Source organism: Solanum verrucosum, unplaced genomic scaffold (genome assembly GCF_900185275.1).
Source record: "Solanum verrucosum unplaced genomic scaffold, falcon-dt-bn FXZP01000280.1, whole genome shotgun sequence".
Lineage (NCBI taxonomy): Eukaryota > Viridiplantae > Streptophyta > Magnoliopsida > Solanales > Solanaceae > Solanum > Solanum verrucosum.
Genome location: NW_026019982.1, coordinates 496,643 through 519,909, shown reverse-complemented (window position 1 = coordinate 519,909; position 23,267 = coordinate 496,643). Strand labels below are relative to the sequence as shown.

Sequence of the window (23,267 nt, the reverse complement as noted above, 5' to 3'; positions counted from 1 at the left end):
ATTCTGATGCATTTTAGTTATCTTATAGAGTATCGAATAATTCTATCCAATTAAATTTTGGCATTAGACCACCCATTCCTCAGATTAATATCTATCTTTATCCTCTTTTCTTTTTTGTTGCCCGTCGATTTTCGAAGGCAACAAACGGAAATATATAATGTTAGTATATCGTCCATGTGCGTTACTTGTACAATTATTTTCTAAGAAATGCTGGTCCAGGACAAGATGAATTTTGAATAGTTTACTAGTGGATGGATTATGACTTGCACTCATGATTTCAACATGATATATGCTTTAATTACACTCTATCATAACAAAATTGATTTTGATATCTTATTATGGATTTATATGTTATCTTTCAATCAATCTAGCATCATCATAATTTTAACAACCTCACTTGTATATTAGTTAAAACATCTTTATAACAACTTTTAACGTGATCTCAACTAGCATCTGTGTCTTCTAACTTTGAATGTGAATAAGTAGACACATGTCCTTCATGGCTTTATACACATAAGACGCCATGTAGGACATATGTCTAGCTAATTGTTCAACTTTATTCAAGTTTAAGTGTCTGCTTGTGCAAATCCAAAGTTGGAGGACATAAATACAAGATGAAACCAAGTTAAAGAGCATATTTATCTATTATACCTATTTATTTAAATATTTTTTTGTTGCTTTAGTGAAAACATTTTTATACCGATTAGAATGCATATAATATAACATAACATCAAAGATTAGTTGCTTTTAATCTATATAGAAAAGTTTGACTATATACATGTATACCAAGAATCTATCAAGACTATTTTGGACTTGTCTATAAGTGTAATCAACTTTTTTCCTATTATAATGGAATCATTGTGAAGCGATAGTCTATCGAAGATCATTTTTTTGCTTGCTCAAGAATTGAAATAGAAATAACAGTGCATACACACCATCATTTTCAAATTCACTTAGGAAATTATATGAAGTATGTTATTGTATATTGTACAAAAATATTTTATTTTTTAGGTCCCTATCATTGAATTTAAATAATCTATTTTTTTTCATATAATTAGACTCCATATAGTCCATAGATGAATCTTCTGCCAAACAAATTATTTTAAGAAGGAAAAAAATAACATAAAGAACCAAGAAAAAGTAGCAGCCACCAAAAGGAAGGTTCACATGAATACTCTAACACAACCCACCAAACAAAACATCATATTTATTTTTTATGTATAAACAATTAAGTAAACAAAGTTGTTTTGATTAGGACATGAATAATGATGATGATGTATATATCATGACTTTTCTTCTACATTTCCAAAAAAAATAAAAAAATATAGTATTATTTTAAATTTGATTAAAGAAAACCTGGATAAAACTCTCAAAATTTCAACTGTGCTGCATAAATTGGGACGACGGAATGAGCTTTTTTAATTTGGAACCTTAGAAGAAAAGGCACGAAATTGAATCTGTTAAAGGGATGGCCTACTTAGAAACAAATTGGAGGGACACAATTGCTATTTTTGCAGTATATATGTTGGAATTATGCTTTTGTATTTTTAAATATGTCAATTTTAAAATACAATGAGACACTGGACCATTAAGTAAATTGGTTGTATTTACCTAACTTTATACTTTAATGTTTTTGGGCTGCTCAAATTAATAATGGATTAGGTGGAAATATTAAGTTTAAGCAAAGATCTTATATTGGATTTATGTGAATAGAAACATTTTTATTTAGGAAAAATCCTTTTGGCCAGAATTTGGCTAGAATGGTATTTTTCCTGTGTTATTTTACCTTTTCGAACATTTTTATTTTTTTTAAACTTTAATACCTTTTAATTAAAAAATGAAAAAAAGATTAGTTTATATTAAAATATAAAAAATTATACACTTTTTAAATTTCTGGCCATTTAGCATTACTCTTTTATTTATATCCCATTGCCTTAGATTCTGGAATTATAAGGATTTTAGAATAGAAAACAAAAATAGTAGTATAAAAGTTAGCATTTATCTTATTTCTAACTTGCAAAAGAATGATCTTGGATATGGATGGATGGTTTTGACCTTTTGACCTCGTTTATACTTCAAGTTTTGACTTTTGATCTTGAAGGTTTGCTCGTGAGACAAATGAGGAATAAAAGTTCAAAACCAATTATTTCCAAGGTCACTGGATGTAATTTAGGCTCCATTGTCCCTTACTGTTCTCGCTCAGTTTTTCAACGGCTTGATTTGGAATTTTACTTTGATTTTTGCTAAATTCACCCACCACATCCTTTATGATAGATTTGCAATTCTTCATAGGTAGACATGGTAGAAAAAACGTTTGAATAATTCACTCGACCGTCTAAAGTTTAAAGAGAAAGGGAAACGACTCTAATTGTTGAGTACCCATACCATATCGACTTCTATTTTGTAGCGAATCTTACTTACATCAATTCTAGCATTTTGTCTTGATATTATATCCTCTTCTTCATTTTAACTTTTTAGTTTTTTTTTCCTTTTTAAAATTATTCAACTTTTATTTTTCGTAGGGAGGAATTTATTTTGCATGAATTAGGTATAAGTTTTTTTTTTTTTGATTTCTCACCAGATGTCCGGTACCCACAAAGAAGTCCGACTAAATCTAAATTCGCGCCGAGAGACCCCATATTGAGGGTAAAACGCTCCCTAATAAAAGCGACTTTGTACCAAAAATGACTTGAACCCGAAACCTCTAATGGATTAGGTATAAGTTATTATTTGATGGACAAGTTGACATTGTGGGAGAAGTGGACATTGTTGGACGTTGGGCCAAAGTAACAAATCAAGGAGATTTGCACCAGTAGCCATTTTATGGTGCTATTTAAAACATAGTCACAATTTAGAAATTAGTTTAAAATATAATCACTTCTTACTCGAAGTCATTCATAGTCTAGCAACTCATGGTACCTCATGTTCTTATAATAACAATTATTGATCATTCTTCCAAAGACTTTGGGTTCGAATTTCGCCGTGATATTCTCTATTTGTACACCACTATTTAATATATAATTGCTTCTTTAAGAAATTATACATTAATTTGTGCATGAAGTTAAAAAAAAAAAAGTGGTTCTTCAGACGTGTTGTACACGTTTACAACACGTCTGAAGATACATATGGCTAAAATTCAAATATTTGTGCATGAAGTTTAGAAAAAATGGCTTTTCAGACAACATGTCCGAAATAACTGAACTTCAACCATATGCGCATTAACTTCAAAGAGAAGTACCTAAATTCCAAGCAATTACCTTTTACCAACTGAATCAAGATATCACCAATATTCTCACTATTTCTTGGTAAATAACCAAGAATAGTGAAGTTATAAACACTTTCATGAACCTCAATACTATACTCAAAGACACGCAAAGGGTAGCGGCCGCAGGATTCTACTAGCAGAAAGGAAATATGGACAAGAAGTTACAAGATAGAACAAGGAAGAAATAGATCACTTGTTCTATTCCTTCTCATTAATATTCTCACACAAGAAACCAATAATCAACTGGAAACCAGCTCGAAAACACATTCTAACACGATTAACAGGATATAACAAACAAACAAACAAACAAACTTTTCGGATTCTAATTTCCAGGCATGCCTATAGAGAAGAGACTCTCATAATAAAAACCACACCACTCAAACTCTACCTTATTTAAACTCTGCAATTCTTTGAACTTTTGGGTATCAGTTTCATAACAAAAGAGATTACCTTTTAAGGACTGAATCAAGATATCTCCGGTACTCTCGTTATTTCTTGGTAAATAACCAAGAATAGTGTAGTTATAAGCACTCTGAGGAACCTCAACGCTATACTCTAGACACCATGCTTCACTCACACGGTCCTTCAACATCCAAGCATTTAACATATCAGCATCTGTTTTATTGTGAACAAAACATAGATGTCCATTTATCTCAGCCAAATGTGAAAACCCAAAGTTATAGCCATTTGGACAACAGAGGGTATTTACTTCCTCATTTTCCAAGTTCATTTCAAGAATTGTCATACGATCGCTGCTAAAGGTATTATCTTTTGCAAAGGCTAGCCAATAAACGAACTCGTTGATGTGGACTGGTTGATGACATGTTCCAGAATATTGTGTGCAACTCAACAACAAGTCTCTCCATGATCCTACTACACTTGTTTCTTCTAACTTAAGGGTTAAGATATTGAAAGACAAAAGTTCTTCATAATCGGACTCGAGGTTCCAATCATCAGAATTGTCCACTCTCCCCTCGAATGATACTACAATTTTGTACTCATTTGTTGAAGAGACATAGCCTAAACAAGCTTTACCAGCAAATTCAGAAAGAATGATCAGCCATGACTTTATTGACTTGTGTTCTTCTTCATATCTCATGTGAGACGAGTTCGATCATTCTTGAAGATTGAAGGGAATTCTCTCAGCTCCCTAATCAACCTTTTCTTTTGTATCAGAATTGTAAGATATAAATCAGTAATAGAAACAATAATTGTACCTGTTAACAACAGCGGGAGTTTGTAGAGCGATCACCATGAAGAGAAAATTGCCCAAGTCAAGTGATTCACTAGAAAACAAAGTTGGTATCCACTAACTATAAATGTCTTTTTGTATGTCAATATGAAAAAACCTGAGACTTTTTTCATAAATGATCAATTTATGAAGTTGACTTTAAAAGGAGAATATGACAGATAACCAGTTGAGTGGCAAAAAAGTCAGCAAGTAGCTTGCATCATATGATTAAATTATATATATATATATATATATATATATAATAGAAGAATCAATGGATGACCAGGACGTTTAACAAGGCATTGCTGATGGAACTTTGAAAAGTTTTGCCTTCTATATAGTTTCTTACATGTATTTGTTTGATTGGTAAAAGATCAATTTGTTTCCAAGAAGAACACATTAGTCCATTTGAAATTCATCATAGGAAGCTACATCAATAATATTAAATGGCAATTTACTCCTTTCATTTCAAATTTTGGTCCATGTTTGAAAAATGGCAACATACTAAAGCTCTATTCATTGTGAATCAAAGTACTACTTACACAGTTACACTATCAAGGATAGAATTGGAATCGTCACCTAACACGTTAACTAGGTTTATTAGGACATCTGTAACTAATTTCTATGCTAAACCACATAACGTCTAGAAAAACTAAAGCAACGTTATTCCCATAAAAATGAGAATTAGTTTCACATATGAACATTTAACTTAATTCACAAAACAGTAAAGTCAGAAAACCAACTTTTTTTATCAGATTAAAGTAACTAAACTTTATCCTTTATTACAGAAGTGGAAATTGACAACATTAAACACAAATCACAACAGAAAATGAAACCCTTTACAGTAAATTCAACATATAATTGGCAATATTTTCTAAAAATGTTGTTTCTGTCTCAGTCAATTTTCCTATTTCTTGAAATTTCCTATGCACATGCATGATTTACTATCCATCTATAGTTCGTTATCTATTTATAGTCACTGAGATATTTAATGGGAATAGGTCCATAGTATCATGAATGCAAAAGCATTACCTCACATAATGCCATAGAGAAAATGAGAAATGTTTAATATAATAGTAATTTGGTATTTTTATTTCCTTTTCATACGTAAATAAATAGCCTGTAACATTATAGTTAGTGCACTTGAATTCTACTAGCAAAAAGGGAAAAATGGTACGAAAATTGTTTAGGTCATTTTCAGGACAAGTAGTTGTAGAAGAAAGCAGAAGGGTAGTTGACTAGCTTCTCACCTATTTTCCTAATCACAAAGACAGTTATATTGTAAGAACCTTCACAAATTATCACCTTGAACAACTTCAATTTACCTGCAAACCACTTGTTCAATGTTTTATCATTAATATTAGTTACTGCTCCTCACACAAGAAACCAAGAATCAACATGGAAACCACCTCAAAAATCACTCAGAAATGGATGTTATGTGCATTCGGGAGCTTCATTAGCTGCTTCATTTTCTTGCTATACTTAAAGCACAACAATGAGGCAGTAAATTTCAGGGCTCTGCGACATGCCATGTTCAATATGGCCTCGTCTCTAGACGATAGCTTTTCCCCTCATGGAAATTTAGAAATCTCGAAACCAGCAAGAAGAAGAGAAGATGAAGGGGATATAATACAGAAAAACAGTAGGAATAAGTGCAACATATTTGAGGGAAGATGGATTTATCAATCAACGGAAAGCCCATATTATGAAGCATCACAATGTCCATTCCTGAGTGAACAAGTGAGCTGCCAGAAGAATGGAAGGCCTGATTTTGACTATGAAAATTGGTCTTGGGAAGCTCATGATTGTGTGATCCCACGGTAGGAAAATTGTTTCTTCATTTTCTTGTTTCACACTTTTCTTTATTTTGGATTTAACCGACAGTGTGAAGGATTTTGCATGATCAGCATATAGAAAGTTAAACTCTTTCTCTTTTGTTATGAGCAAATTTCAGCTTCAATGGCAGAGATATGTTGAGGAGGCTTAGAGGCAAGAGGGTCATCATAGTTGGAGATTCACTAAACAGGAACCAATGGGAATCTCTTGCGTGTCTTCTTTATTCTACAATTCCTCCTTCAAGAACCCATCTTGATCTTAGCAGTGGCTACTATAAAGTCTTCAAAGCTAAGGTAAATCAACTTAGGGACTTACTTTTTCCAATGCAAGTACCCTCACAGGCACCGGCGCCCCTGATGCAATAACGCATGGTAAAACAGCACTGGTGCAATAATGCATAGTCACATGGACACGTCCACTGCACCCCTTGAATACCATGAATTTTATTTTTGCGCACTTTCCGACATGTCTGATGTTATCATACATGTGATTTGAAATCACTCTTTGTTTTGAACGTTCATACTCATATAAAGTCAATTTTTGGTTTTTCTAGGACTACAATGTTACTGTAGAGTTCTACTGGAACCCGTTTCTTGTCCAGTTCGACTCAATAAATGCTCCTAAAGTATTAAGGCTGGAGAAACTGGATTTGTCGTCTCAGCATTGGCAAGGAGCTGACATTATGGTATTCAACACAGGACATTGGTGGGTGCATCGTGGGAAGTTCAAGGCGTAAGTTCACTAATGAACTTTCTTAAAAGTTATATAACATCTCTACGCTGATAAAGAATTTTCAAACTATCAGATGAATATATGCACTGTCTGTAAAAAGTGAGATTAGTAAACTAACCGAAAAAATAAGACATGTTACTTGGTGCAACATGTTAAAATAAATAAACTTTGCATGCAGGTGGGACTTGTTCGAGTACAAGGGACGATTAGTTGATGAGCTGAAGCTAGAATCAGCATTTGAGGTGGCAATGAGAACCTGGGCAAATTGGATAGATCAGAATGTTAACTTGACAAAAACAACAGTTTTCTTCAGAAGCATTTCCCCAGAACACAAAGGTCAAAACGGATGCTACAATAAAACACAGCCAATCACAGATATGTCCTATGTAACACATTTTTCCGAGTCCCTGACAAAGATTGTTGATAGAACATTGTCAAAAATGAAAGTCCCTGTAAGATACTTAAACATCACTAAGCTCTCACAGCACCGCGTCGATGCACATCCATCAGTCTATGCCAAAAAGAAAGGACAAGAACTGATAAAGAGGAAACTAAAGCCACCCCAGAGTATTTCTGATTGCAGCCATTGGTGCCTGCCTGGAATGCCCGATACATGGAATAGGTTACTATATGCATCTCTGCTTTTGGATCACCCCATTGATTCCCCTAGTCTATCACATTTGGTCTCTTGAAAATCAGAGATTTACCATCAGTAGGCTATATTAGTTGTTGTATTAGTGTGGATAGTGGTGGCAATTTCAACCCATATTTTCTTAACCCGCCCGTCATAAACCCATTTGGGTTAACCCATTTTCAACCCGCAATATAATGGATCAAATGTGATTTCATATTTCTATTGGATTCCTCCTGCTAGCCTAAGCGAGATATCTACTGAGGGAACTTTTGAACTTTCATATGAGTGTATAACTGTGTATGTTGATTGTTTCCTTTCTTTTCACATTGACCTCACAATGCATTTATGGAGGACAAATATTTTTACTTGTTTATGTTGTTCCAATTAATTCCATAACATTTTACATAGTTCACATTTTTTTCTGAAAACATCTTCTGATGATATTAAGAATACTCTCTCCGTTTTAATTTGTTTGTCTTGCTATCTTTTTTAGTCCATTCCAAGAAAGAATGTCAGTTTCCTTTTTTTAGCAACTCTTTAATTTCAACTTTTCACATGACATGTTTAAGACCACAAAATTGAAGGATATTTGGTATATTCTACACATCTTTAGTTTAAGACCACAAGATTCAAAAAATTTCTTTACTTTCTTAAACTCCTTGTCAAGTCAAAACCAAATTGAAACGGAAGGAGTGGTATTATAAAAGTGTTTCTTCTTTGTATCCATTAGTTATACATGTGCAGTGCAATTACTTGATTTCCGATAATGATTTCAGGATTAACCAAATTCATGGAAATCAATTCTTACAAACAACTGCTTTAGTTAGGTTATATTTGGAATGCTCAAGTGAATACCACATGTACTATTGTAAAAGTTGCACTTTACAGGGCGCAACAATACCCTCCAGCAATTAAGCAGTTATTACTACTGATGTACGCGCACAAACATTAAATATAAAATGCAAAACAAATCGAGACAGATAGTAGAAGAACTACAGTACGTTGGCATACCAAATACCAATTAATGACATAGAATAAGTTCATTCAAGATAGACTTTAACACTGTAAAAAGTTTCCATATATATATATATTAATTTATGAAGATTGGCTACAAGATGGCCATACCTCATATATGGGTTGGTTCTTCAAGGTACCACTACGTATTATTTACTGGCTCGCTCTACTAGAGGAACGGATTGCTGATACTTTATGCAATTTTATAAGAGAATAATGCATAATAATATCACTCTCTAGGACGCCATGGATTGATTGGAAAAGCAATAATACTATTTACAGTATCATCAGAACTATAAAATCTCCCACTCAGATTCAGGATGATCATTAGCAGACAACATTTTTGTGTTTGAATTCATGGCAAGAACAGGCATCACCTTGTCCTCCTCAGCCTCTAGGTTGAATTGTTGATCTCCATATAGTGCTCCAAGTTGTTCATACTCTTTCCTTGTCAACCTCTTTTTCGTGGAGAAAGCTTCCCGAAGCTTATTCTGAGAAAATATTGACAGAAACGGTCAACAAAGATCTAAAAGATGCATTTAAGTAAAGAACCAGAGCCCCCCTCTGCTCCTCCTAAAAAGCGGACTAAAGGAATAAATACAGGAAAGAAATATATATGAGAGAGAAAGATAGAGGACCAACCTTATAGGACTTCTTTTTGACAGGACCATGTGGAACATGAATCCTGTCCTCTTCAACCAGGACACATGTTTCATCCAACTGGGATTCATCAAATTTCTCAACAATTTCCAAATCAGACTCAGTGCTGTCATACTTGGACATAGCAGAAGACAAATTATCTGATTTTTCTGTAAGAAAGAACAGTGGTGTCATAGAGATAGAATTGAGAAAATTATAATCCAAGAGACAATGAAGTGATCTGAAAGGCAGGCACATGGTTTGTTTCACAAACATCCCTTTGATTCAATTTATCTCAAGTGAATAGGATAGGAGAAGGAAGACAACCTAAAGATCTACTAATTTTTCCTTGAACGAGCAAGTAACGTGGACGTGGAGTACATTTATTTGCTGGGATGGAGGAAGAGTGATGCAGATACTGTAGTTTTCTCTAAATTCCCAAGGAAACAAAAGGTGAAAGTGCAACTGTAGAACCTTATATTGACTAATAAAACATAAATGATACATAGACATACTGACTCCTAGCACTCTGGCGCACACATGAGCATCTGACCTCCTGCAGGTTCTCACGAATATGCACTGCAGAGGTATAACCAGTGTGAGCCTTACTGGATGAACTAACTTTTGATGGCTTTAACTCTTACAGTTGTGCCAATTTAGTACTATTAGACATTTCATCCAATATAACACAACATAAGGTCCACCGTGACTCATAGTTGCGATCCACTGTATATTTTCTGCTATAATAACATAATTTTGGGTAATTAATTATAACATCTGACGATTTACCATTTGGTATATAGTTTTCCTAGAAGTAACACTCAGCAGTCAGTCTTGAATCAGTGTTACACAACAAAATGGGAACAGAGAGAGAAGAGAGATCTATCAGCGTTACACAGCAAAATGGGAACAGAGAGAGAAGAGAGATCTTTCTCCAGTTTTAGTTATTAGAGTAGCTAGAATTAGTCAGTACCTTCATGGGACTCATTGATCTCCTCATTAGCTAAATTGTTCCGAACATTACTGCAAATTTCGTATCTTGTATTACATGCTAACTCCTTTGTACAAGTATCTGTTGCCAATATAGAAGTTATCACAGAGAGCAAATAAGAGAAGAAAACTGCAGACAGTATACCACTAGAGTTCGGTTAAAAAGCCACCAACTGAGATAGAGCTGGAACCTGTTTGTTTCTTCCCGACAGATTCAACAGACATCGTAACAGAAGCCTCAGAAGTAATTGAAGTATCAGCTGCAGACACATTAGTTTGAATAAAGTGATCGCGAACTTTACTTGCTGCTTCTCCAGAGTCAGATCCTTTAACTGAGGCCAGGGCTGAAGTCAGGGTCACATGATCAGATGCCATTTCAAAACCACCCCTAACCTCAGCACTTGAAGATAATTTTAGTGCATCCCCTGATGCAAGACAAATAGCATTAGGCTTCTTAGCTGGGTGGCTGTCTCTAACAATTTCTTTGATTCCCACATTTTGACGTTTATAGACTCCTCCACTTTTGCATTTCCCTGAGATCTCAAGAAAAAATGATCTTAGCAGATCTGTCTGACCAAAGAGATTAAATAGTAGTTGGTGAATAATCAGCATTTGCATTTTGTACCCTTGATCACTTGAGTGTCATCATTTAATTTGTTACTAAAACGTCTGGCACTTCCTTTAAGATTTGCTTTCAACTTCTTGTCAATTTCATAGTGAGCATAAGGGTTAAGAGACAAGTCAGCAGCTGCGACTTTCACAGGATCAATATTACATTGAGGATGAACATCTTGCATCACCTCAGAACAGAATCTCTTGACATTTGTACCAACAGTGTTCACCTGATTCTCAACATATTTAACAGTGTCCTGTAAATGGTCACAGTCTCAGTTATTCTGATTATAAACATTTGGTCGAAATTAGCAGGGTGGATAATACGCAGTACAATTTCAGAACCTTTTAACATATCCAGAGACGTTATTGATCAAAATTGACAGACCACTGTTAATGATGCATGGTGATATGCTGTCATTTGTTTCAATACCATGACGAGGATGTATGTCATCCTTCCTGGCAATCATAAATTACTTACTCTGGGTGGACACAAATACAACTTTTCATATAGGAAAAGAGAGAATCCATTTAATGAAAGATAAGATTGTAATAGCAGTAATGCTACCTCAGAAAAGCACTTCTTTGCCAGTCGAGGTAGAGCTAGACGTACAAAGCTATTATGCATCAATGAGTATTAGTAAGAATGGTTTTTGATGGTATAGTCCATCAAGATGTCTGCATTTGTGCCTATCACCCTTGAGTAAGTTCCAACATGTAATATTTCCAAACTGTTACAGAAAGTGTAACAACATAGAGGAAGGTAAGGGCAATGAAAGTATCAATCAGTCTTTTTACACTCTTCCTCCAATCAAACTCCACATCTATCAGCGAAAAGGTGCAACCAACCAAGTCATTGCGTATCCAAGTCACTGATTACCCATTGTGTATCCTGGAGAAAAAGAAGACCCAAGGAATAACCTAAATAGAAACATGCAGGATGCAATCTACTTGGGACCATACCTAGAGATCTGGGGCTGAACACTGGATGCAGAATAGGATTAGTTGAGTAATAGGACGGATTTCAGCTATAAGCAAATTAACTTAAGGAAATACCAGCAACAAATAGCAATAATAAAATAGGGAGTAGGGATATTCGAAAGAATGAAGTTCACCTGGTACATAGCCTCTTCCATCTCCAAACACATAGTTTCAAATTTTTGGTATATGTTTCCAACCCATGATATAGATTTCAAGTCCATTGGAGAATAGGTACTCAAGTTAGTTCCGCAAGATGTTATAGCTTCCCAGCTGCAAAAATTTCAGACAAGTCGTTGCATTGTTAAGATGGATTTTTTTATGAACTGCACAGAATTATAAAATTCTCTTGGGCCAAGTCAGAAACCAACTTCAATCTGTTTCAAAAACAATGAATTTGTTAAATCTAACATGACTAATTAATGTTGACTCGAAGGCCCTCTTTCTTAACGAGACACCAAATGTTATGTCAGCCAGATTCCATCTGGAAATAGTGAGACAGTGAAGTGTTGTAGTTTTAAATGTTTCCACATTAATTAGATATTGTCATTCAAGTTATCAAAAATACAAATCTCGATAAATCAATTGTATGCATACCAATTTCCTCCAAACAAACATTATGGGTAAAGAGGATTGAGCTAAATTCAGACAGCCAAATATTAGATTAAATAGTAAAATAAGATATAATTTGATCTACCTCAAATATCCCAGTCAGACACTAGGTTCTAATGGGAGGGTTTACGTCTTTTATATTTTGCATGCTGAACAAGAGACTAAGCGAACTGTTCAAAGTGGAGTAAAAATCGTTTTCCAAAACCCTGCTAGGGCTTCATGAAGTTGTGTAACCAAAGCATTTGCAAACTTATGCTCGAATTTCCTCACAGCCCTCTACTCTCGTAATTCTCACCTTAGTTCATGGATGCAAGACGGAGAATTTTTTTTAAGAGGATTAGGTCAAGGTGCACTGCAGTACTCCTACTCAATATACCAAGTCTTCTTGATATCAGGAGCAAACAAAATTTAAGGCACACAAGAAGCTTTTCAACAGAGATATATAAATTTTAGTGTCAACCTTACTTGCAAATGATTTCATATTAAATGTGTGACAAGGCCTCACCATTTTTCCCTTAAAGACAGATTTTTATCAGCTCTTTCTTCCAAGGAAAATCACAACCTTTCTCTCCACTAATATTTCTCCCCATGTTAAGTATGCAACACTTGAATTAGGTAAGAATTAGTAATAAGACCAGCTAAAATTGATTGTTCAGCCACTCAAAATTAGAATACCAATGAGCCACCCCACCTGAATCGCCAGGCAGAAAAAATCAAATTCCCGTGTGCTCATAGGATCAACTTTGCAATATTAGCAGATTTACATACATCATGCATTTGAATCACCACACAAGTAGAAATTATTCTAATAAAAAAAATCAACTATAGCAGATAGTTTAAACAGCATAATCCCCTTCATTCATTATATTCATTTTGTTCATCTGATAACAGAGACATGTTGAGATCATTATCCAGGGTAGGATGATCGACAAATTAACAGATTGACTGACATTGAGACATCTAAGGTCGAACATATGCAAATGTCTGAAAGGTCTAACCATCTAGTAGCATTTTGATAAGCTCACCTGTTAAGCATTTCCCACATTCCGACATTCAAACACTATGTCCATTGTTTCACAAATCCAACAGCAAACCAGACTCCTAAGACAACTAGAGAAGGGAACAGAAGGAACTTCTTATATAGTATACTGGTGAAGCCAATTGCATCCCAGGGGAATTAATCGAGGTGTGTAAACTGGTCCAGGTTACCACACAAAAACAAAATGCATCCAAGGGGTTCCTTATAAGAGTGGCTTTTCAATGTCTTAAGCATATAAAACTCAGAATTGTCCAAAGACATCTTTTTATCAAGAGAAGTGCTCTAAAAGACTAATATCATGTAATTAGTTGAACCTTATTGGCAATCTCATCTCTTGTTTTCTAGATTCCAAAGCCATTTTGGTCATCCAAAGTCAAGAAGGTCTAAGAGCTTCCTTATTAGCTAAACTAGGTTCATACCAAGTTTCCAAGAAAAGCTAAGAACACAATCACACACAAAAGAAAAGAAAGCAAGCTACTTCACCCAAACCCCACAATTTCACATAAGCAAAAAATCACAGCAAAGGCAAAAAAAAAACTATTTCTTTCCCAGAATTTCTTCACAGAAACACAAGAAAAAACCATTATTACCTTGATCAAGAAGCACAGCTCTACAAAGAATCAATCTTTACTATCTATACTACATATGTACACAAATAACAACAGAGATACAAAAAAGGTGGAGTCTTTATCAACAAAAAGTAAACAAAAATAAGAATACTCCTAGAAAGACAAAAAGGGGTTGTGTTAAACAAAGAAAAAATGATTTTTAAAGCTGAAGTAGAGGAACTTACTAAGTAGGAAGAATAGAAAAGGCAAACCCACCAAAGATTTTCAGCAAAATAGAAAAGAATCAAGCTTTATAAGATGGATTCTAAAGAAAAAGTAGAAAATACAATTGGGATACAGAGAAATGGAGTGGGTAAGATAGTTTTCTTGAATAGGAAAAATTCTGAAACGTATAGAAGTGTACAGACGCTGTTCACCTAGTTTTCCTCAAAATGGATTCTTGACACGTATGCAACAAAATAGAGTTAAATATGAGTATATTCTATCCTTATCGGAGCTTGACTAGTCTTAATTTGTGCCTTGTATGATCCGATAGAGGGAAAGCCGCTTCCTACGAAATATTTTTTTCATATTCAAAGTTCGAATTTGAGATCTCTTCTTATATTATATTAAACAAATATAATGTTCTCGAAAAGAAATATTTAAGTAAATTTTGACATATTGATAATCACATCAAAATCAAAATTCGAATAGTTTAAAAAACTGAAGAAAAAAAATGCATAGAATTGTTAATACTGTCAAACATTTTGAGACATAAAATAGAAATAGTGGAAGGAGAAAAAAATTCCTTTTATATATCTTTATTTAATATACTTTTTTTTTAAAATCATCCTAACAATTAATTCAATTCATTTTTTGTATTTTCTTTTTGAGCAACTTTCACATATAGCAAACACAAAATTCATATTTGTATGATATAGCAAAGTTTGCATAATTGCGCTCCATAACAAACATAAATATGTATATTTCGCTATACATATACAAAAGAAAGTAGTTGTATAATCTGCTTTGGTATACATATACAAAAAGATCAATTGTATAAAGTGAGAGAGGCGAGTGAGCGAGCGAGATCTGGGAGAGGGGAGAGAGGGGAACGAAAATATATGTATATATACAATTTTCACGCATTTTATACATTTGCGTTTTTGTATAAAGTGAGAGAGCGAGATCTGGGAGTGTGGCGAGCGAGATCTGGGAGAGGGGAACGAAAATATATGTATATATACAATTTTCTCTCACTTTATACAAACACAAACGCATTTTATACAATTTGCGTTTTTTGTATAAAGTGAGAGAGCGAGATCTGGGAGAGTGGCGAGCGAGATCTGGGAGAGGGGAACAAAAATATATGTATATATACAATTTTCTCTCGCTTTATACAAACACAAATGCACTTTATACACTTGCGTTTGTATAAAAAAGAGAGAGGTGAGGGAGAGAACAAGAGTGGCGAGCGAGATTCACCAGGAGAGAGGTGAAATAGCAATAGTTTGCTATGAGGTACAATTAAATCAAACTATATTTATAACATTTAATTTGAATTAATAGTTTGCTATTATATACAATTTTTCCTTTTTTTTCATCCTCCAATTTAAAAAGAATAGAATATACGTGAATCTTATTCAAAAGGTTATTTTCGAGAGATATTCGATTCAAAGTCTAAAATAGAAAAATTATAAACAAAGTTTATGCCTTTTCTATTTGTGGCTATATCACCCTTATCATCAATTCATCATTAGCTAAAGAAGGGGTGATAAGTATTCTAAGGATAAGAATACAAGCAATCATGAAATTGAGAGGAAAAATAATAATTTTATTTTCTTGAAAATGATATCAAACATATTTTCTTATTAAAGTAATTATTCCTTTCCTGAAAAAAATAATTATTTGGAAATTGGTGTGCAAGAATTAGTCTTAAAAGGGCACTTGGAAATCAACTGAGTAATATAGAAAATCCACTTGCTCAAAAGTCAACTGGACCCCAAAAGAAAATATTTTTATAACAGTTATTTTTTATACAGTAACATTTAATAAGGAAAAAAAAAATGTCTTGATACTATGAATTTAAATAAATAGTACTCATAGATAGGATTGTTGGTGAAACCAAACACGGGATAATTCTAATATAATAAAGTTGAATCCGTTTACAAAATAAAAAATGAGTTCATCAATCATTAACGAGTGCAGTGGAATGATAAACTTTTTTTTACCTTTAATAGGTAATTAGTAGATCGTTTCGACTATCATTTTATTTTGTTGTGGTTACTCTATTTATGCTATTATTTGATATTTATTGTGCTTCAGCTATTATTTATATTTTGTTGTGGTTATTGTTCCTTTCATCTGTATGCTTTAGAATGTTCCCCTATTCATTACTTATATTTTCTCCTTTTAAATCTGTTTTGAGGCGTGTTACTTGCGTCGAGGGTCTTTTGAAAACAGATTTTCTACCTCCACTAGGTAGGAGTAAGATCTATGTACACTCTACCCTCCACAGATTCCACCTATTACGGTGTGAATTTTGATTAGTCAGCCAATAAATTTTCAGACATCACTTTGGTTAATATAAAAAATGAGTTCATTGGCAAACAATCAATTGAATTTAGCAGAGAACTTGTATCTCCCACCAGATAAAAATTTTGCTTTGAAGAAATTGAAAGATTCTTTAGGCAAGTAGGTGTATAGGCAAGGCAATAAAGATATGGAATGAAAACTATAATACACATCATATGTACCAAAGACTTTCAACAACAGTATCTAGTGTGAACTTTGAACTTTAGTTTTCCAATTGTACTGAGTTTCCAACAAAACATCATCCAGCTGCTTGAAAATCTCCAAAGTCATCATCTGCAACATCTTGTGGACCTTGCTCTTTAACTGATTCTGATTTATCTGGTTCCTCTTTCGCTGTTGCTGAGTCCTTCGTTTCAGCAGATTGCTCGAGACTCAATTTAGACGGTGATACTGGGGGAGACCTTGCATCAGTAGCAACAGGTGAAAGTGGTGCGGGAGGAGGTGGTGGTGGCTTGAGTAATATTGTTGAATCTTTTCGGTTGGCCTTTTCCTCCAATGATAGATTATTTAGACCCTGCTCGAAGAACTTGGACCTTATGGTGCCACCAGGTTTCTGTTGCCCGGATAGAAAAAAAAACACGGTTATTGGATGACAGAGCAACATTACTACAGGTCAATATATTAAGACAGGATTTATGGAGACTAACATTCTTTATCTGAAGTTTCAGGGTTTCCCCCTCTTTCAAACTGTAGTCGACTGATGAGGATTTCTGGTATTGCTGCTCCATCTCTTCTGCAGTTTTCTTCTTATTCAGGTATCTGTTTAGAATATTTTGAATCAGATCAAGAAAAACAAACAATTGAACATAAAACATAAAGGAGCATCTCAAATGAGTTTAACGCCCCTTCCTACCAATCCTAACATTTCGACCTACAGGAAACCAAACCCTCCCCATCCAATTGACACTCCTTTGCTGGAAAATTACACTGTGTAACTAGGTAATAAAAATGTTCTTTCTATGTATAACTATATGTTGAATCCCTTTGGTTTCTTCATGTGTTTTACTTTATATTTTGACTACCTTTACAGTGAAAATTCTGCTACGTCACAGTCCGGGCCAAAAAGAAAAGGCAAGCATACAGCTATTAAAAAAAGGACAGAATGCAAAGAGAAAGGCAAAATTGAACATGTAAGGTGATGCAAGAAAGCAAGATACTTCTGATGGTCGTGAAGAGCAGCTTGGAAGTCATAGGCTTCAGGTCTTTCTCGAAATCCAATGCCAATAAAAGCATGTCTGAGGCGTCCACCTGTACAAGTAACACATATTGAAGTAAACGGTGAGAATCTACCAGTTCAAGAAGAATGTTGGTTTTAAGTTAGCTGGTCTCAAGGAACACTAATAGTAGAGTTGCAAGCATTATGAATAATGGTTTGACAGCATGGTTGAAAACCAAGGGATGCAATTCCAAATAGCATTATACATTAACATATCCTACCATGTAAAGTTCAGTGATGGACTTAATGGTGTTACTGCAGTAATGAAGTGAACATCAAAGCAGTTCCAAGTTTAGACAGGATAGAATCTTAATACATTAGAAGGTACAAAAGCAGAGGAAGAGAAAAAATTCCAGCCAAAACTACATGAAGTCTAACAAAGAAAAACCACACAAATTTGAGGTTCTATAATGCCTACGAGACAGGTTATAGTATGTAACAGATGCTATGATTGGAAAACCAGAACAAGAAACTTCTTATTATTAACCTCAACTGCTCATAGGTTTACACTTGAGATATGTCTAACCTCGAGTGAAATTGGTATAACCTGATATGCATATATAAGGTGACACAAAAGAGAAAAATTGTTTGGGACCCATAAAGATCTTGTATCTTTAGTGTGTTAAGCTAATAATGGATACTAACTAGAAGCCTACGCTAAAACGATCAGAAACTTTGTTACATCTTTTACAACCTCCCTCAGCAAATCTGTTTCACATGCATGTGTGTGCAGGCATGAATTATTTCTATATCGACCAAAGGTAGAATTATATGATGGATTTCCTGTTCTACTAGAACAAATTAGATTAGAGCTAAACATTAAACAGAAGTAAATGGTGGCTAAGTAGATACCAATGTTCTCTTCAATCCGAAGAACAAAGTATCTGCAAGAGAAGAATATAAACAGTTAGTACTAGAGCAGCTAATATTAATTTGAATTTGTAAATCAACAAACTGTAATAAACTGTTAAAATCTGGTAGAGAAGTCTATGATGCCGTTAGAGTACTTATAAAGCAGAAAAACAGTGTCAAAAGGAGGTGAATCATTTTGATTACAAACTATATAAACCTGCTACTATCGATTACAGCCTCCACTGGATGTGGTTCCCCATCTCTGAGAAATGCACGTGCATACAATTCACCTACATTGAATAAAGTGGTAATAAAGGAGATCACAAGTCAACATATGCAAATCTTAATCATCTCATCTTCACAATTAGTTGGAGAATATTTGCTTTTTGCCCTCTCTTTTTTTCTCTTTGGTAATAAAATGCTTACTTTTTAAAAAAAAATTGGTAGGAGAATAAACTGAAATGTTATGGGGCTATAAAGATTATCAAATCGTTAGCACCTCATAAAAGAATGCTTCCTAGAGTAGCTTTTAATAAGAATAAGAGAAACTCTATTATAGCCATTTTTTTCATTCAATGTACTCAACGGGATAGAGGAATCCATAGCATTGAACATGGAATAATAAAAGATCGAAAATTCTCGTTGATTGTTCGTTCGGAAAGTTAAGCTAATCCTCAAGTTAACTAACCTGTTTCCTTGTCTTCCAATTTGATGATGCACTCTTCGCCCTTGCTTAAAACCTTTAATGTACCCTCCCATGCCCATTTATTAACATTCCACTCATCAGCCCTGCCACGAAGTGAAGAACTAAAAGTGAATGAAAATAGTTGGCCTCAAATATCAAATAGCTAAGGTTCCAGCATCAAGCACTGCCATTGTGTCTCTCAATCAAGATTTATATGTTGTGCACATGCAGCTAAACATGAAGGAGCAAATCACTATTGTGCCAACAAAACCAAAGTAGGAATTTGATCAGGAGCTCTTGAAGAATGTAATAACATCAGACTCACAGTATATAGCTTCTTTTTGGTTCTTTCAGATCAATAAAATCATATTCCTACCAAACAGAATACCAGGAAATTTTGCGGGAAATTACAAAAGGTTATCAAACAAAAAATATCATAATCTCCTTAAAAATAATATTGTTGACATTATGAAGTATGTGACTACCTAATGGTTATCATATCTTGTGCCTGGAAGACTTTAAAACAACAGGGCAAACATCGCTCACACAGGCTTAACCCTGTCCAATGTTTGTTCAATTTGTTTAACCATCAGACAAGCAAGTTTCACATGTATATTGAGATATCTTTTCTTCAATCAAATATAGGCTGAATACTTAAGATGTCATGCAAACTGGAATGTTAGAAAGAAACATGAAAAAGCTACATCACAAGTTACTACATAGAACTACGGAAAAGCTAAACCAAAATTTACTATATGCCATTTATCGTGATATAGTAAGTTCTGATTGTGCTTATCCTGGACTCATTGACTTTTCCTTCTATTATTCAGTTATTTGTCTATTTATTTATTTTTGATAAGTTCATTTACTACACCTTTTATTTGTCTTTGAATGGCTTATTGGCTTTTGCCAAAATTATTCACTAGAATCTCCAAATTTTTGGAGGAACAAATCACAGCAAAATGTAAACACAAATAATTCGATGGAACTATCATAAAAGTAGACAAATATTAAAAAAAGATATTGAACTAACAAAGTTTTCTCATTGATGAATGAAAAAGCTAAGTGCAAGAGACAAATTTTTAGATGAAATGAATTGGCTGAACCTGTATGAAGCTGCACTTTTCCTTGGAGGGATCTGCATATCAACAAACATACAAATGTTAGTTTGAGTAGTACTTCGTCTTTTTATGAAGTAAGTAATATCATTGATGGCACCAAGAAAATGCAAACACTACAAGTTTTAGTGGTACTTCGTTCTATCTTATCAATGTCACGACTGCAGCTAATGTGAACATTTCTCACCAACCAACAGAAAATTAATGGATGAAGGAACGGATCCTCCAGGGGCCATGATTTTCCAATAGATGCATCAAGCTCAAGATTTGGCATAAAATGTAGTAGTCAAAAGGACTAAAATGCATAGAGACTCCATTCTTGTAGGTACACTGGAAGATGAAAACCCTAAAATCAATAGAAAAGGATAGAATGATAGGCAAGGATTATCAGCCAGATAAAGGGAATATTGTGCATATGCAAATACAGAACTTCAGTTATTAGGTGCAAATTTTGAGACTCAGATCCACCAACTCCAGCATAAAGACCCATAAGACACACTTTAAAAGACAGTAACAAGCAAAAAGGATAGACACACAGCAACCCCTAAGTTAAAAGTCATATAAACTATAATTCCAGAGAAAGATCAAAGTGTTCGGGCTTCACTGGTTATAACACACTCCACATATCACACTCCAAAAGTGAAGTTTGATGTTCTTTTGGGAAACTTTCCTGTTAGACCAATCCAGGTTGTGAACAAGGCTCACTAACTTATCACTTTTCAGTTTTCTCTAGCTTCCTTTTCTCCAATTTTTATAATTAAACCAAGCATGTAATCAAAATTCACCTAAGCATAATGATGCTACTTATGGATATGGGCTCATAGGTTGGAATGAGAAGACGACATTCTAATCATTTACTGCCTGGAGGTATGCTACAAGCAAAAGACCAATATCTCATTTTCCTTTATCTTCAAAGTGTTCAAATCAACTTATTTGGACACAAGAAAAGGTACGAATCACAACTCTTCAACCTAAACAGAAGTCACATTACAACGCTACAGCAGTGTACAGTTATCCTAATCAAAGAATGATCTTACCACAGGCAAAAAACCATAAAAAAAAAATCACAGCTTAATGAAGTTGCAAAAGCTAACAATATCACAAGAAACCATTTTTTTTCCACACAACAAAAAGGTATGAAATCAACATTGAACATAAACAAGACAGGATGGAACGCCACTAAGACACAAGCAATGCCACCCTAAAAGTCCATTGACGTAGCCTCGTAGGCATCAATATCACCTGTCTAAATACAGGACTATCACCTTTGCACAACAAATTTCAATCTTTTTCCAGTAATCCAATAAGCTGTCCAAAATATCATACATCCAATAATAAACACAAAATCACCCAACTTTTCAATCAAAAGAGAAGCCACATTACAACCCCAGTTTATCCTAATCCAAGAATTATTACCTTACCACTAAGCCAGAAGTAATAATACAAATGACACTATATTTCAATCTAATACTATATTTCATAAGAACCATATCAAATAACGAAAGATTCAATCAATCAATCAACTACACCTCAAACCAAGACTAGCTGAGTGAGCTATATGAATTACCCATGATTGAACTCAAATGGGTATCACTAAATTGGGATCAAAACTAAACAAGAACCTAAATTTCCAAAACCCCATGACGACATTTGCAAGAAAGAGTAGAAAAATTACAAGAAAAAGGATGATAGAAGTGAAAATTACCAAGTAAACATAACATTCAGGGACTTGAAATAGAGGAACTTCAATGGGTTCTTCGATTTCTGAGGTGCCTTCTGTTAATTTATTTTCTTTCTCCATTGATCTAAATCTCTGTTTACACAGCTGATGCTCCACCAAAGCTTAATTCAATTGAAAGTTCAAGATCAGAGTAAAGGAGAAAACTCACCAAACTCGGTATCAAATTTTTGATGAAATTTAAGGGCCTGTTTGGGAATTTTGATTAATCAGTTCTTCTGTTACTACCAAGACAAATGCCCTATTTTGTTACATCTTTTTTGGATGGTTTTTTATCGGTTTATTATATTGTATTGTTAGTTAAATATAAATAAAAAATTATACAAATGGATCATAAAACTCAAAATAATTATATGTTCATACCCCAATTCAAAGTAATTCAAGAAATATCCATTTTCTCTAAAAAAAAAAATTACAGTTCATACCCTCATTCATTAAGGCTAATAATTTTCATTTAACTTATGATATTGTATTAGTATCATTAAGGTTGATAATTTCGCTTAATTGATATATATATATATATATTGTATTGATATCATTAAGGTTTCTTGTTCAGAAATTATTCATTATTCAATGATACTATAAGAGTATATGTATATTATTATGGTATCATTAAGGTTTTTTGTTCATAAATTACTCATTAGTCAATGATATCATAAGAGTATATGTATATTGTTAAGGTATCATTAAAATTTCTTGTTAAGAAATTACTCATTAGTCAATGATAAGAGTATATATATATATGTTTATGGTATCATTAAGGTCTTTTGTTCATAAATGATTTAGTATCAATTAAGTGAAATTATCAGTTTTAATGATATTAATATAATGTATAATACTACCAGTTAAGCGAAATTAATTGGAGATATATAATGCAATTATTTAATGGAGTATAAATGTAAAGAGGTATATATTTATAATTATTTTACTTTT

The 23,267-nt window shown here is 33.8% G+C and overlaps 3 protein-coding genes across 3 annotated transcripts; 1 reads left to right on the top strand and 2 right to left on the bottom strand.

Annotated features, from left to right (window-relative positions):
• Positions 1–5,680: 5,680 nt before the first annotated feature.
• Positions 5,681–7,837, top strand: LOC125817444 (protein trichome birefringence-like 42). Its single transcript, XM_049496978.1, has 4 exons — positions 5,681–6,316; positions 6,451–6,625; positions 6,886–7,064; positions 7,243–7,837. The coding sequence occupies exons 1-4, from the start codon at positions 5,895–5,897 to the stop codon at positions 7,754–7,756; spliced, it is 1,290 nt and encodes a 429-aa protein (XP_049352935.1). The 5' UTR covers positions 5,681–5,894; the 3' UTR covers positions 7,757–7,837.
• A 932-nt stretch (positions 7,838–8,769) lies between these two features.
• Positions 8,770–14,362, bottom strand: LOC125817580 (uncharacterized). Its single transcript, XM_049497124.1, has 7 exons — positions 14,173–14,362; positions 12,069–12,204; positions 10,967–11,210; positions 10,533–10,874; positions 10,325–10,423; positions 9,355–9,521; positions 8,770–9,203 (listed from the first exon to the last, which is right to left on the bottom strand). The coding sequence occupies exons 2-7, from the start codon at positions 12,153–12,155 to the stop codon at positions 9,006–9,008; spliced, it is 1,137 nt and encodes a 378-aa protein (XP_049353081.1). The 5' UTR covers positions 12,156–12,204; positions 14,173–14,362; the 3' UTR covers positions 8,770–9,005.
• Positions 14,363–16,829: 2,467 nt separating this feature from the next.
• On the bottom strand, positions 16,830–22,550 carry LOC125817515 (uncharacterized). Its single transcript, XM_049497059.1, has 8 exons — positions 22,302–22,550; positions 20,585–20,616; positions 19,482–19,582; positions 19,011–19,083; positions 18,794–18,825; positions 17,883–17,973; positions 17,373–17,484; positions 16,830–17,278 (listed from the first exon to the last, which is right to left on the bottom strand). Exons 1-8 carry the CDS (start codon positions 22,395–22,397, stop codon positions 16,964–16,966), a joined length of 852 nt encoding a protein of 283 aa, XP_049353016.1. The 5' UTR covers positions 22,398–22,550; the 3' UTR covers positions 16,830–16,963.
• Between the last annotated feature and the right edge of the window lie 717 nt (positions 22,551–23,267).

Bases quoted from the DNA above. Each gene is read 5' to 3' on its own strand.
- LOC125817580 (XM_049497124.1), bottom strand. From the start codon at position 12,155: ATGGACTTGAAATCTATATCATGGGTTGGAAACATATACCAAAAATTT. The intron at 11,211-12,068 runs GTGAACTTCATT...GACCATTTACAG, and splicing joins TGGAAGAGGCTATGTACCAG to GACACTGTTAAATATGTTGA. The intron at 10,875-10,966 runs GTACAAAATGCA...TTGAGATCTCAG, and splicing joins TGACACTCAAGTGATCAAGG to GGAAATGCAAAAGTGGAGGA.
- LOC125817515 (XM_049497059.1), bottom strand. From the start codon at position 22,397: ATGGAGAAAGAAAATAAATTAACAGAAGGCACCTCAGAAATCGAAGAA. The intron at 19,583-20,584 runs GTTCAGCCAATT...ACTTCGTGGCAG, and splicing joins AAAAGTGCAGCTTCATACAG to GGCTGATGAGTGGAATGTTA. The intron at 17,974-18,793 runs GTATCTACTTAG...TTACTTGTACAG, and splicing joins TCGGATTGAAGAGAACATTG to GTGGACGCCTCAGACATGCT.
- LOC125817444 (XM_049496978.1), top strand. From the start codon at position 5,895: ATGGAAACCACCTCAAAAATCACTCAGAAATGGATGTTATGTGCATTC. The intron at 6,317-6,450 runs GTAGGAAAATTG...AGCAAATTTCAG, and splicing joins CATGATTGTGTGATCCCACG to CTTCAATGGCAGAGATATGT. The intron at 6,626-6,885 runs GTAAATCAACTT...TGGTTTTTCTAG, and splicing joins ATAAAGTCTTCAAAGCTAAG to GACTACAATGTTACTGTAGA.